Source organism: Trifolium pratense, linkage group LG3, assembly GCF_020283565.1.
Source record: "Trifolium pratense cultivar HEN17-A07 linkage group LG3, ARS_RC_1.1, whole genome shotgun sequence".
Classification (NCBI taxonomy): domain Eukaryota; kingdom Viridiplantae; phylum Streptophyta; class Magnoliopsida; order Fabales; family Fabaceae; genus Trifolium; species Trifolium pratense.
The window spans coordinates 35,841,553-35,856,968 of NC_060061.1; the positions used below are offsets into that span (position 1 = coordinate 35,841,553).

At 32.1% G+C, this 15,416-nt stretch overlaps 1 protein-coding gene across 1 annotated transcript; it reads left to right on the top strand.

The window, feature by feature from the left end:
* The first annotated feature begins 3,459 nt into the window (after positions 1-3,459).
* LOC123917954 (respiratory burst oxidase homolog protein C-like) lies at positions 3,460-10,553 on the top strand. The gene is made up of 12 exons (XM_045969869.1): positions 3,460-4,238; positions 4,403-4,565; positions 4,657-4,705; positions 4,883-4,996; positions 5,517-5,939; positions 6,032-6,415; positions 6,510-6,605; positions 6,863-6,978; positions 7,090-7,192; positions 7,455-7,528; positions 9,215-9,762; positions 9,979-10,553. The coding sequence occupies exons 1-12, from the start codon at positions 3,599-3,601 to the stop codon at positions 10,086-10,088; spliced, it is 2,820 nt and encodes a 939-aa protein (XP_045825825.1). The 5' UTR covers positions 3,460-3,598; the 3' UTR covers positions 10,089-10,553.
* Positions 10,554-15,416: the final 4,863 nt, after the last annotated feature.

Consider the following 15,416-nt stretch of genomic DNA (forward strand, 5'->3'; position numbering starts at 1 on the left):
TGGTTTGGTTGGTAAGCCCCACCCATTGTCACGTTCGAATGTTAATTATGGAGCAACTGAAGTCTTTCTTTTGTTTAGTTGTTTTTCCCAATTCCCACACATACTCCTTAGGGTCTCCTTCAAAAAAATAAAAAACTTCTTAGGGTCAACCAAAGTGCTCAACAAAAGTTAATATCCAAAGGAAAATAAAGAAAACATTTCATTTAACACGTGAAACTAAATAATATCGGTCGTTAATTCCCTTAACTGGTGCCGTATATTCAGTCCTAACTCCTAACACAATAATACTAGTGTAAATGGAAGAAAAACAATTTCACAAATTCTAACTTAATTGATTAAAAAAATGTCGAAATTATTAAATCAATATACAGTGATTTAAATTTTAATTCAGTTGTTAGGGACATTGCACTATATGTGTAGGAATCGGGGTTCGAACATCGGACACTCCAATTTAGTATATTTCTAAAGTTTACGAACCAAACTGAAAAGAAGTTGATAGTTCAATGATCAAAATGAAAGTTTATTCGTTAATAATGACTAATATCCATCAAGAATCTATATGGAGCACTCAAGGTGGGTTCTTCTCTCTCAATCGAATTTTTTCCTACGCATGAGTTAAAAATCGAATTTCTAACCACATACTTAAATGGACCAAGAATAATGTTACTACTTGGATCAATTCATCTTAACCTTTCTACCAAATATTTAGTAAAAAAACACACACTCTACTTAAATGAAACACCTAAAATAAGATAGAGTATTTTTTTTTTTTTTAATAGACGAAATGAGTAGTTATTATAAATCACACAGATAAGTGAGAGTGTCTAAGTTCAAATCTCCGCCATGAACATGAAGTTCAGCTTAACAATTTCAATATTTTTTGTCTGTTGAGTTGTGATTTATGGGCAATAGAGTATCGTTTTTAATTTTTAATTAATAAATATTAATTTATTACCTTTTTAAGGAAGTGAAGTAATGATTTTTTTTTTGACAAAACTTACATGCATTTTCATATATGCATTTCTTACTTTTCCTCTCACAAAGAGGTAGTTTTTTTTATTAAAAAATAATTTTCTTTTATTTTATCAAAATGGAAAAACACAAATAACCACCTCTTTGTGAGTGGAAAAGTAAGAAATTCATGTATGGAAATACATATTTGTCCTTTTTTTTTTTGGGTCATGCTAAACAGTGCCCCTGAGACACTAGTTAAGCATACTAAAAAAGGAAACAAATGATAAAGTTAATGATGAGAGAGAATAACTTTTCACATCATTAAAACATTGAATGCACAATTTACGAGATAAAACTTCTATATTTATATCCTTAACTAGTGCCCGGGGCACTGTTTAGCATTTTCCTTTTTTTTTATGGGTCTTGTTAACATGTGCATATAGGGCACATGATAAGGTATCTTAATATAGAAATTTAACATTTAATGATACAAGACATTTAATGCTTCAAAAGTTAAAATGCACAAATTCTAAGACATAATTTCTATTTTTACTACCTTAACATGTGTCATATATGCACATGTTAACATTCTCTTTTTTTTATATGCAAGTGAAGTAATGAAATTGAATTCATCAGCATTAAAGTCTCTTACGTTGGATCCGGCGTGACTGAGACATGGTGTAATAACGCATGAATGGCAAGCATGATATGTGCTGTGTGCTTGCCATTGCCACCCCAACACGTTTAAGTTTCTGGAGTTTCATATCCTACCACCAGGGGTGCTCCGGTTCGGTTTGGATCGGTTTTGAGGTAAAAACTCATCCGATCCAAAAATAAATTTATTTGCGGTTTGGTTCAGTTTTGGATGACAAATAAAAAAAATCCGATCCAATTCGATCCAATATTATGCGGTTTAATTAGGATCGGTTTTTGGATATTCAAATTATAAATTGTAATTTTTTTTAATAAATATAAATATTATAAAAAACGCTACAAAATAATAGTTTGATATTTTTGACAAAATAAATATTAAGTTTGATGTAAAATATAACATATAATATATTGAAAATTAATATTTTGGAATGATAATTACCAATTATATTCGAAACATATAAAAAGTAAAAAAAAAATATTAAATAAACTAACATATATTATTATCAAAATTTAAAATAGATAAAATTAAACTAGCTAGTATTAACAAAATTTAAAATGAAAAAAGAAGTTAATGCAATATATATTTATACTAATAAAAAGATAAATAAATATTAAAATATATGTATGTGGTTTGGTTCGGTTTGGATCGGTTTTAAGAAATCAATCCGAAATCTGATCCGATCCAGCGATTTTCATAAAAGAACATCCAAACACATCCAAAAAACTTCGGTTTTTTGCGGTTTTTGATTTTTTTGGATCGGTTTTCAGTTTTTATTTGGATTGGTTTGGATTTGAGCACACCTACGTACCACAACTCACCTTTCCTTGCCAAAACGGTAGTTAAAAATCATAAAATGTTTGGTGGATAAAAAATTACTACTTTATATTTAAGATTAAAAAATATTAAATTCTTATCTACCCATTACATGAAAATGGGAAAACTTAGTCCATCTTAGTTGACATTAATCAAGATCATTTATTTTCATGTAATGGGTAAAGAAGTTGTCACCGTATTTTCATGTAAAGATGAAAGATAAAATGAATGGTCTTGATTAATGCCAACTAGGATGAGCTAAGTTTGTCCATTTTCATGTGATGGGTAGAGAAGTTGTCACCCTTAAAAAATTGTCTTTTAGCTCGCCATCATGTTTTTGGGTTTCTATTTGCATCTTTGTGAAACTCGAAAGGTTTTGTACTTGATCATGTTTCACGACCTTGTCGCTGCCATATTGGGTGCCGTTCTTTCTAGTTCGAGTTTCTCAGTTATGGTTTATGCAATTTGGGTGTTGTTTGGCTTGAAAGAGCCGTTTATGCTAGCTGTGATCTTTTGCAGGGGATATTGTTGGTACGTAGGACGTCTTTATTGACGATCTATTTATTCACCATTTCTCATAATCGTGAAAGCTCGCACAACATTCTTTTTTTACTATTTGATTTTGTGTTCGTACACGAGTTTGTTAGGTAGTGTCTGAATTGTATGTGTCTTTGTCTTTTTAAATCACTTTTGTTGTAGTCAGACCGTCCGAGGTAGATTTATATCTCTCAATATTTTGTATTTTCTAATTTTGCAAGATTTTCTCTTGTCCAACTTGCCAAAAAAAAAAACAGAATTCTTTAACATATTTTTCTTTATAATTAAAAAATATATGCAAGTAGAAATTAGTTAACATCATGCTAATGGAAAGGATGAACTCAATCCACTTTATTTAATTAAATGATCAAATTGATAAAATAAAAAAATTAAATAAAACCAACTCACAACTCAAAAAGTTAATCAACGAAAAAATTAGTCCTACAAATATGACTTTCTTTCTTTTCTTATATATTTTTTTTAATAAATCACCTTTAATTAAAGACAAAAATCCAACATAAAAAATTGTACAACAAAAATGCAACATAAAAAAACCATATAATATAATGCGATTGCTTTGATGTTGGAAGAGAGAGAGAGAAGTCTGAAAAAGCACATTGTGTATAACGGAGACAGATAATGGGAGGTGACGAAGTTGAAGCAGTTTCTTCATCATCAGATGATATACAACTCATTCAAAGACTACCTCACAACAACAATGGTTCCTTCAGTGGACCTTTAAACCAAAGGGTAGGAAGAAGAAGTGCCAAAAAGTTAAACTTTTCAAATTCATCTTCAGCCATAGATCTTAGCCATAATAACAAAGATGAAGAAGAACAAGATTATGTTGAAGTTACCATGGATATTCAAGGTGACTCTGTTGCTTTACACAGTGTTAAAACTGTTGTACCTGGAAATGGAAACAGTAATGATCATGCTGATCATGAAGATGATAAACTTGCTTTGCTTGGTAAAGGAATGGAGAAGAAAAGGTCTTTTGGTGCTTCTTTTGTACGAACTGCTTCGATTCGTATGAAGCAAGTTTCTCAGGAATTGAAGAAGTTAACATCTTTTTCGAATTCGAAACAAGTTGGACCTGAGAAAGTTTATGATAGGACTAAGTCTGCAGCTTCTCATGCTCTTATAGGATTGAAGTTTATTAATAAGAAGACTGATGGTGGTGGTGGTGGTGGTGGTTGGTTAGAGGTTGAGAAACAGTTTGAGATTCTTGCTGGTGATGATGGATTGCTTCATCGTTCTCTTTTTGCTAAATGCATAGGTATTTGAATGTTTTGTTATTGTAGCACCAACACTTCTGATCAAAGACGTGTCTGATGATTTCTGACATATGTCATTATGTCATTTTTAAAAAAAAATTATTACAGGTGTTGATGTGTCAGTGTTGTGTCTATGTTGATGTGTGAGTGTTGGATTTTGATGTAGGGATGAACAAGGAGTCTGAGGCTTTTGCAGGTGAGCTATTTGATGCAATGTCTAGGAGGAGGAATATTCATGGAGATTCAATTAATAAGGCACAGTTGAAGGATTTCTGGGACCAGATTTCTGACCATAGTTTTGATTCTAGGCTCAGAACATTCTTTGACATGTACAGTAATTTTTTGCTTTTTTCTTAGGAATATATAAAGAAAAAACGATTATGCATTAAATGCACTGAAGTGGATTGATTTGGAATGTAGGGTTGATAAAGATGCTGATGGCAGAATCACTGAGGAAGAAATTAAAGAGGTATGGAATCATGAATTATCCACCGAGGAAACTTAAATATGAACTTTCTGCTACCTAAAATTTTACTTTTTAGTTTCATCAATAGTTAAACTAATATTCCAGTATGCAATTTTACTTTTGAGTTTCATCAATAGTTAAACTAATTGGATTATTCTTGATGTTCAATTATGTCTACAGATTATTTGCCTTAGTGCCACTACAAACAAACTGTCTAACATACAGAAGCAGGCAGAGGAATATGCTGCTTTGATCATGGAAGAACTAGACCCTGATGACACTGGATTTATCATGGTAATTATTACATATAAGATCATCTTATATGCTACTGACTTGATCTTCTCATTCATATTTTTCGCTTAGTTGTTACTTGTTAGTGGTACTTTAGTTGTTATTTCGCCACTCTGTGTAGATTTTAGGCAGACTCTTAGCAAATGTAGCAATGTTGTGTCTCACATTATAATTTTATTCCTCATTTGTCTGTTGATTCAACCTCTATATTTGTAGTAAACTCTTGATGATCTTCAATATTAAAGTTGTGTTGCTAATAAATTGCTGACTGTCAACTCCACTTGTATTTTAATAAATTCAATTGAATGATATAACTAAACATAGGCTTGAAGTGCTGCTCAAGGGCCTTTAGTTTTATATCTATGCTTACTGTTAGCTTCAATATTTCACTTTAATGACTGTAACTTGCAAATAAAGTTGATTTATGCTACATAATGATGGAGGGGGGAGTCCAATTACTAATGTAGCTTCTCATTTTAGCCATATTTCTTTGGCCATTTTCTGATTATTGTTTGGAAGACAGGTAAACGACTTAGAGATACTCTTGTTGCATGGACCAACACATTCTACAAGAGGAGATAGTAAGTACCTGAGCCAAATGCTAAGTATAAAGCTTAAGGCTACATATGAAACCAATCCTGTTAGGAAGAAGTATAGAGATATCATTTACTTTCTGCAAGACAATTGGCAAAGAACTTGGATATTGGTACTGTGGATTGGTGTTATGTCAGGTCTATTTGCCTACAAGTTCATGCAGTACAGAAGAAAAGCGGCTTACGAGGTAATGGGACATTGTGTGTGCATGGCTAAAGGTGCAGCTGAGACACTCAAATTAAACATGGCTATTATCTTGTTACCTGTTTGTCGAAACACCATCACATGGCTTAGGAACAAGACCAAACTAGGCATTGCTGTTCCTTTTGATGACAACCTCAACTTCCACAAGGTAAATTTTACAACTGGTTGTTTATTCAAGAGTGATAAAAGAGAAAGTTCTATAAAAATTTATAGTGAGTAAATGGTGAGTGTCCTTTGCAGGTAATAGCCGTGGCAGTAGCAATTGGAGTTGCTATACATGCTATTTATCATCTTACGTGTGACTTTCCTCGCCTTCTTCATGCAAGTAGTGAAAAGTACAAGCTGATGGAACCATTTTTTGGAAAGCAACCCACAAATTATTGGCATTTTGTGAAATCATGGGAAGGAGTAACAGGTATTATAATGGTTGTTTTAATGACAATAGCCTTCACACTGGCTAGCCCTTGGTTTAGGAGAGGAAGGGTTAAGCTACCCAAACCCCTCAATAGTCTAACTGGGTTCAATGCCTTTTGGTACTCTCATCATCTCTTTGTGATTGTCTATACCCTTATGATTGTACATGGAATCAAACTTTACTTGACTAAGGAATGGTACAAGAAAACGGTTAGCAGCTTAATTTAGTTAACCTTTTTTTCCTTTTTATCAAGTCTATCAGCTAATTTTTATATCGTAAGGAACTTTATTGTTTGTTTTGTAGACTTGGATGTATTTGGCTATTCCCATCATCATTTATGCATTGGAAAGATTGACTAGAGCACTAAGATCAAGCATCAAGCCTGTGAGAATATTAAAGGTAAGTGTTGAACATTGAATTAGTCATGAAGAAACATATGAAGGATTTTAAATTTTGTCATCCAAATTCATTCATAAATGAAGTTATAGTGTACTATTCAGATAGCATTGAACATGTACCTGAAACTCTGAATAAACTGTTGTTCCATTAATTATTATCTTTTGGCTAATATTCAAAAGTTATATACTTAAAAGAAGGGGGGGGGGGGGAATCTCAAAAACTTACGTCTAACCAAAACTTCTATGTACTATTTGAAGGTGGCTGTTTATCCTGGAAATGTGTTGGCTCTTCATATGTCAAAGCCTCAGGGGTTTAGATACAAGAGTGGACAATACATGTTTATAAATTGTGCTGCTGTCTCTCCATTTGAATGGTACTATGATTATGAAATGTAGCATCTAATACCTTCTATTTTTCTGTTCCTTTTTAGATTTTACCAAACATCAAATTCCTGCATTGTTAAATTTTGTTTATGGTTTCACAGGCACCCTTTTTCCATAACCTCTGCCCCAGGAGATGATTACCTTAGTGTTCACATAAGAACATTAGGTGACTGGACTCGGAGTCTCAGAGTCAAATTCTCAGAGGTGATTTCAGGTTAACTTTTGTATATAGATAATAGATATGTTTAACTGGTATTCATTAATGTTAAGAATTCACGCATCGGATGTGAGTTGGCCTGAACATGGATTTATAAGTAAGAGGCAATCATCACCTTACGAGCCGGTTTTGTAGGGTTTAGTTAGCCTCAACTCCCAATTCTAAGAATTAAGGGTATATTTGAAACAATAATTTGCAATTTGTGATTTTTCTTTGTGACTAACTAGATTATTGCTTTGGTTCATTCAGAGTTGCCTTCCACCAACTCATGGGAAGAGTGGACTTCTAAGAGCTGAATGCATGCAAGGGGATGGCAGTCCAAGGTAACACATATACTATACTATCTTTTCTCCTCAATATATGTTTTTTAAAATAAATAAAAATTGTCCAAAAAGGTAAAATCCATATGATGGATAAATATCAACAAATGACTGAGTAATTGTCAATTAGTAGGAGCCGGCACTTGCATGTAATTGGATGAGTTGTGCTGGTTGATAATGCATTTCATATAATTTACATAAGTGGTTTTGTTTTAACTAAATTTTTTCAAAAAATGTTTTAGTTTTTTCAAAAAAAATATTAAACTATTTATTTTTTCATTAAAAATTAACTAGTGGTGTTTTTTAAATTTAAAAAAAAAAAAACTAGTAATCTTTTTTTGCAATTTTAATATGTATTTCGTGGTACAGCACTATGTGTATAGCAAATTAGCTTTCTTCTTAGGCTTTGAAATTTATTCACAAAAAAACGTAGAATATTTGTCTTGTATTGTTTGGTTGTGAATAAATAATGATAATTATCGACATTACCAATGCATGCAGCAATAGCACCGTGTCCTATTTGCTAACGACCTATGTCGCACGGGTACTCCGTTTTAGACAGAGTATCGGTACCGGGTACGTACCGGGTACCGGTACGCGTATGGTACTCCCATGGTACGTACCCTCAAAGTACCAAGTTTTTTTTTTTGTTTTTTCATCCGGGTACACGTGTGGTACTTCCGGGGTACGCGCGTGGTACTCTCGAGGTACACACGTGGTACATATTTCATCAAAAACTATTCTCATTTTTTTTTCAACACTTTTCAATCTCATTCTTTTTTTATTTGTTTATTTTTTTTAATAAAGATACTTTAGTTTAAAATTAGAATCGATTCAGTCTCCTTCCCTTTTTATTTATTTTTAAAAGTAAAGCCGCATAGTCTTACTACTACTCCTAATTTCCTAAACGTGTAAACCACAATATAACTATTTTTAAAGATTTATATTTTTTATGTTTAATTATTTGTTTTAAGAATATAAGTTTATTATTTTAACTATATAACTATATTAAAAAAAATTATACGAGCGTACCCGTACCTTAATTTTTTTAAAAATGCCGTACCACGTACCGATACCAGTACCGGATACCGGTACCGTACCCGCACCTATGCGACATAGCTAACGACTTTTATCATCCTAGACTCTTAGTGGCTGAAAGGAATTGGTTGTTCTATTTGAAGTTTGCATTTCGATGATTATCATTGTCAAAACCAAAAGACAAGACAAAAATGGACGCTTGTATTGAAAATTCTTGTTCTTGCTGGTTAGCTTAGTAGTAGGTAATCAACCCAAAATATTTTAATTAGTTTTGGAATGATGAGACAAAAATGGACGCTTGTATTGAATTTTTATGAATGATGAGACTCGCACGAGTTTTATCGAATAAGAGAGTGTTAAAAAAAAGCGTTACAGATAGTGTTGCTAATTAACCCTCCTTTTTATGAAATTGTTTAGTGACAAACTAATGATATAAAAATTTATAATATACTCTCTCTATTCTCATATATAAGCAAAGATTCATTTTTTACTTTCATTAAATAACTTATGTATTTGGTTCATAATATGAACTAGATACATCAGTTATTCAATAAACCTGAAAAAAAAAATTGCTTATATGTGAGACCAAATGAGTATCATGGTTTATTGCTTAGTGACTAACAAGTGATGCATGATTATTGTGCTATGTAGTACTCTTCCTAAAGTTTTGATTGATGGTCCATATGGTGCCCCTGCACAAGACTACAAGCAATATGAGGTTGTTTTACTTGTGGGCCTGGGAATTGGGGCTACCCCAATGATAAGTATACTAAAGGACATAGTTAATAATTTCAAGGCCATGGAAGACGATGAAGGGAGCACTATAGAGGAGGGAACAAGTGGTAAATCACCAAGACCATCACACCACAAGAGAACCGGTCTGAGTAACTTTAAAACTAAGAGAGCTTATTTTTATTGGGTGACTAGAGAACAAGGTTCCTTTGATTGGTTCAAAGGAGTAATGAATGAGGTGGCTGAAGAGGATCATAGAGGAGTAATTGAGCTTCATAATTATTGTACTAGTGTCTATGAAGAAGGTGATGCTCGCTCTGCTCTTATTGCTATGCTTCAATCACTTAACCATGCTAAAAATGGTGTGGATATCGTCTCTGGAACACGGGTTAAGTCTCACTTTGCTAAACCTAACTGGCGTAGTGTCTACAAGCGCATTGCACTTAATCATCCACAAACACGCGTTGGTGAGTTCCCATTCTTCAATAGAATTGACATGAAGAGTATCCTCCGTATACATCTGCAAAGATAAATCAAGTGCACATAAGAAAAAAAAATCCATTGAATACTTTTATTCTTTTAAAACTTGAATGCTTAGCAATTTCAATATTTTCATGAAGACAGAAATAGTTGGCGTGTTAATTTATTGTGCATGACTGAGTGTGGTTTATTATGTAATGCAGGGGTGTTTTACTGTGGGCCACCAGCACTTACTAAAGAACTTCATCAATTATCTTCTGATTTTTCTCACAACACAACCACCAAATATGATTTTCACAAGGAAAATTTCTAGTAATTATTATGGTGACAATTAATTATTGAAGAGAAAAAGTGAGGTGGGAACAAGATGGTGTTCCACTTTTATCCCCACTAGGCCACTACTACTATATGAATATGATATGAAGAGTGGACCATGTGTACTTGATAGAGTATATAATAGTGTACGTGCTTGTGTAACGATGAAAGTTGGTGTATGTTATTAAGTTGTATGTTGGCCCCCAAATAGGTAAGGTTGGATTGAATCGCGACGGCTTCACTGCGTTGATGCAATGTGGTCGTTGCACATTGCGACCACATTGCGACAAAGAGAGATGGGGGACTGGAAATATGTAGAGATAAAATGAAAATAAAAAAGTTTTGGGGGGTTTGTCCAATTAGATTGTATTGTACCTACTAAGTTTATGTTGGGAAATATTCTCTATGTTATCGACCATGTAATTTATTAGTTACTCCTAATAGTTTAAGCCTTTAAGGGACATTAAGAATAGCAAATTAAGAATTTTTTATGGTATTATGAATACTTTATAAGTGTTTGAAAGAATAGTTTATGACGATAATTTATCGAAAATAACAAAAAAGTGATTACTTATGTTTGTTTGTAGCTTACTTCTTTAAACTCTTCTGGACATTAATATTATAAACTGATACTATTTCAACTTATACAGAGTTTGCTCTTATTACATATCCAATTGTAAAATAATTTAGAAATAATTCCATATACAAAAAAATACTTCTTAAAAGAGAGGTGACCAACAGAGGTATGGTAGGACGTTTGAAGAAGAGATAAGAGTGTTATTAATTTTTATGAGAATTTCCATACGTGTTTCCTCGCGGGCCCTTTTAATGTCCATTTTTACCCTTTTGTTACTTAAGTAGCGGACATTATAAAAATGAGAAACTTAACACACAATGCAATTGTCTACTTAAGTAGCGGATTCAGTTCTCTACTTAAGTAGCGGACGTGTAAAATCTTGAAATTTTTTGGATTTTACATTGTTCAAATTTTTTGGATTTTTTGAAATTTTTTGACTTAACTAGAGAACTGAATCCGCTACTTAAGTAGTCAACTGCACGAGGTGTTTAATTTCTCATTTTTATAACGTCCGCTATTTAAAAATGAAAATTAGAAGGGTGCACGAGGAAACACGTAGGGCATCAAAAGAAAATTTCAATTTTTATGTGTAAGTTAGGCTTCATGAACCCAATTTAGAGTTTACATCGGAAGCAATGAATTCGGTGTGTGAGAGTCTCTATAGAATTGGACAATTATATTTTTTTAATCATGGTTTTAAGGTGGAGTTAGGTTAAATACATATCAACTCGGGGTGGGAAGGATAGCTCAATTGGTTAAACTGATTGAGCTAATGGTTAAGAAATTGAAAGTCTAGAGTAAGATTAGAGAACCAGCTGTAACTCTACTGGTCCCTTTTAGCTCTATCCCAGTATACTCAATCAGTGGCAGCTCAACCATAATAAGATGAACGAAACTGACCTTTCTTTTTGTTAAAAAAATAAGACGGCCGACGCAAAAGCTACAATACAGGAATTAACATGTATCTACAGGTGAGTTAATAATGCATTGACTTCTTGTTTCTATCATCATCACTAATTGTGAAATTTTAGAACTAAAGTGCTTTACTGAACACTAAGTTTTAGGATAATAATATTTAAAGTTAAGTGTTATTGGAATCACTATAGAAACAACCTTCAATGAAGTACCTAAACTTATTCTATTTTATTTAGTCTTGAACTATATAAACATATGAAGTTTCTAAACTATTTTTATTTCACCCAATCAGTCCTCTAAATAATTTCAAAATAGTTCAACAACAAAATTTATATACAGTATTGAAAATAATTCATAAACTATAACATTTCCATAAATTAGATACCAAATAGTAGAAAAGTGCGGAGTAGGTTTTCAGTTGTTGTGTAGCAAATGTTAGCTAAAAAACTCACATTGTTTGAAAAGGTGAAGATTGAGTGAAGAAGACTCGTAAATGTAATATCTTAAAATTATTGATGGAAATATAATATCTCTCAATTGTGTGATTGTTTTTAGTTTAATGAAAATGATCTCCAGACTTCTCTCATGGTCCAACAGTGGCCAATGTCATAAATTGTCACGTAGAAAATTAGATATTAAATATGTACCTTATATTTTTTAAAAAACTGTTTTTTTTTTCCTTTGGTCAAGTTTTTCAAAAAACTGTTTATATCCTATATTTGTGTGATAATTTTGTTTTAGGTAAATGATCCATAGAAATAGAATTTAAGAGTTATATATCTTTTCTTTGAAGTAAGAGCTACATATCTCATGCACTACTACAAGAAAAGTTAGAGTTAGGTCGCAGTTTATCTGGCTGGGCCATTTTCCCTATTAGCCAAAAATATATTAGAATTTGACTAATTTGTCGCTAATATAAATGATTAAATTGGACTGTAAAAAACTTGTGAGGAACTAAAAAACATAAATTGGACTGTTTTTATTTTATTTACCGACTAAAAAACATAAAACTTGTGACTAATTTAATTGTCCTGCAGCTGCATTCACACTGTTTTAAATTGGCCAGATTCAAAGTTGCAGGAAGTCCCTGACCGCAGGGAATCCAGCTCCAAAGATTTTCCCTATCGTTTAAATAAATGGGGCTTAACCTCTTTTAATTGCTAACTCTCAGGGAATCCAGGTCCAAAAGTTTGATTGCTAACTCTCACACATAAAACAAAAATTGTTGGGATAATACTAGTATTCACCTGATGTACTCAATAAATTCATCGAAGCAATTAAACAAACAAAAAAGAATAATATATACTATATTGCTTGAAATCAAACAAAAGAAGTGTATTTCCAAGAGAATCATATTATTCAGCTTAAAACTACATGCACAAGTAAAGATTTTCCCTATCGTTTTCACCTCTATTTAGTCCTGTAATATATCAGCGCATGGTATTTATGATAACGGATTCATCACACTTGGATTATCATTCCCTGCCTAAAACGACAACTTAATTCACCATCACTGTTCACTCTACACTGTGAATCAATGCCACCAACCAAACCTACCACAGTCTCTGGCTGCCAGTGCCAGTTTGCGCGTAGAATAAAGTACACAACTACTAGTAACTTTTTTTTATTTTTTATTTTTTTATACAGAAGAAGTTGATGGCTAAAAAAAAACTAAAAAATTAAATGGATATTTTTAGGCATGTAAATTTCAGAAATATCATCAAAAATAAGTCAATGAATTGGGGAATTCGTTCCTTCCAAGCTTAGATATATTCCTTATGATTCGGTGTTAAAAGCATCACACACCAATCATCTTAAAATAATTTGTCATCTATCTTCCATTAGAATTGCGAATGAAGTCGCTACAACCGGAACTAATTTATTAATTTACTGATCAAAATAAATAAATAATGATTAAATGTTAACTATAAAATAGATATAAAATAATTAAACTCTGAAAGGTGAATCCAAATAATCGATCATTCACAACCAAAACAAAAATCATATAAAACTACCTTTCAATATTCATCAATCGATATATATATGTACAAATTAAGAAACATGACATATTTTGTGACAAGGCCACAACATATCATTTTCACAACAACATTATTGAGAAAAACAACACACATAAATACAAAATTAAATTTCTGTGTGCTCACCTTCAGACACCACCATTGATACAAGAAGAAAACATTCTACGACTCTTAAACCTGACAAGTTTATTCGAAGGAGAAACAGAACCGGTTGTATTCTGAGAAAATTGTAAATCATTGCCGAAATTATCTCCAACAGATTTATATCTCCGATGACCATTACTATTAAAATTATCGGAAGATATCTGATTGTGTTGTTGTGGTTTGATCTCAGCCATACTGATGTTGTAGGTTCCAGCTCCTAATTCAATACATTCATAGTGTCTTCTTGTTTTGTTTTTCTTGATTGCTTTAAATACAAGAGGTAGAAGACCTTCCATAACGCTTTTATTGTAAATCTCTAGAACAAAATTTGATTGGTATATATATAGGAAAAAGAAATGTAATGTAAAGATACCTAAGAGTGCAAAATGGAGGAATATAAGAAGCAAGTTGCTTGATTAGGTGGGTTTCCGTTTCTTATGTTTTGGTGTTTTTAAATATTTTCTTTCACTTTCTATGTTCCTTCGTGGTCATAGACTTTGACCTTCTCAACTTTGTGTTTGACTTGGGTGGCTAATACCAACAAGCCACCTGTTATTGTGTCATTGTGCGTGACACGGTGATATATATTGTCTTATCTTATTCTCTACTATTGGTGCACCTTACCTAGTCTCATGTATATCTCCATGTTTTTCATATTATTTTTTTACTATGATATTTGTCCGAAGATTCTACGCTGTTAATGATAATTAATCGAATTTTTCTCTTCTAATCGAATTTTTTCCATACGCATGAGTTAGGTATTGAACACATGACCACATGTTTAAGAGGATCAAGACCTTTATCACTTGGAGCAATTCATTGTTGGTTTTTTCTTCTATTATTCTTGAGGCTAGATGAACTCACACACATTAAAATTTATGATTTGGATCATCTGCAACAAATCTGTCTGCTGCTACTCTACTGCAAAAGATAAACGGTTAGATTGGCATGTAATCTTATATACAAGTTTTACTTGCGGCAACTAATTATTTCATTTAGTAACATAGTTCATTTATCCTTTGAAAAAAAAAAACAATATCCTTGACTTAAGAATTTTTTTTGTTTTATGGAGTGTTCAATTTGGTTGTGGCCACATATTCACGTGTACTTATTTATTTTTTTAAAATATGCTATTTGATAATTTTTTTTAAGTAAAATACTATCAAATTTGATTTTCTACGATTACAATGGGTGCTATAATTGATTTGGGCCATCAGAAACTCAATTCAAGAGTTTAAAAACAGTTTGATACGAATTTTCAGCTCACAAACAATTCAGTTCAATTTGTTTAAAGTTCAAGAAAATTGGTTCAGGTTCCCGTGAGCTTAGTTCAATTGGTTGGAACATCGTATTTTATATTTAGGGGTCGGGGTTCGAACCACAAACATCCCACTTATCCACTTTAAGGGTCTGTTTGGTTCGAAGTAGATGGAGGGGAGGGGAGGGGAGAAAATATTTTTAATAAAAGGTAATTTTGGTAGAAACTGTCAAATATCTCAAATATTATATTTTTTTGTAGAAACTTTCTCAAATATTATATATATATATATATATATATATATGTTTTTTTTTAAAAAAAACTCTCTCAAATATAATTATTTTTTTAGAAACTCTCCGGAAAAAAAAATAATATTTGATATTTGAGAGTTTCTAC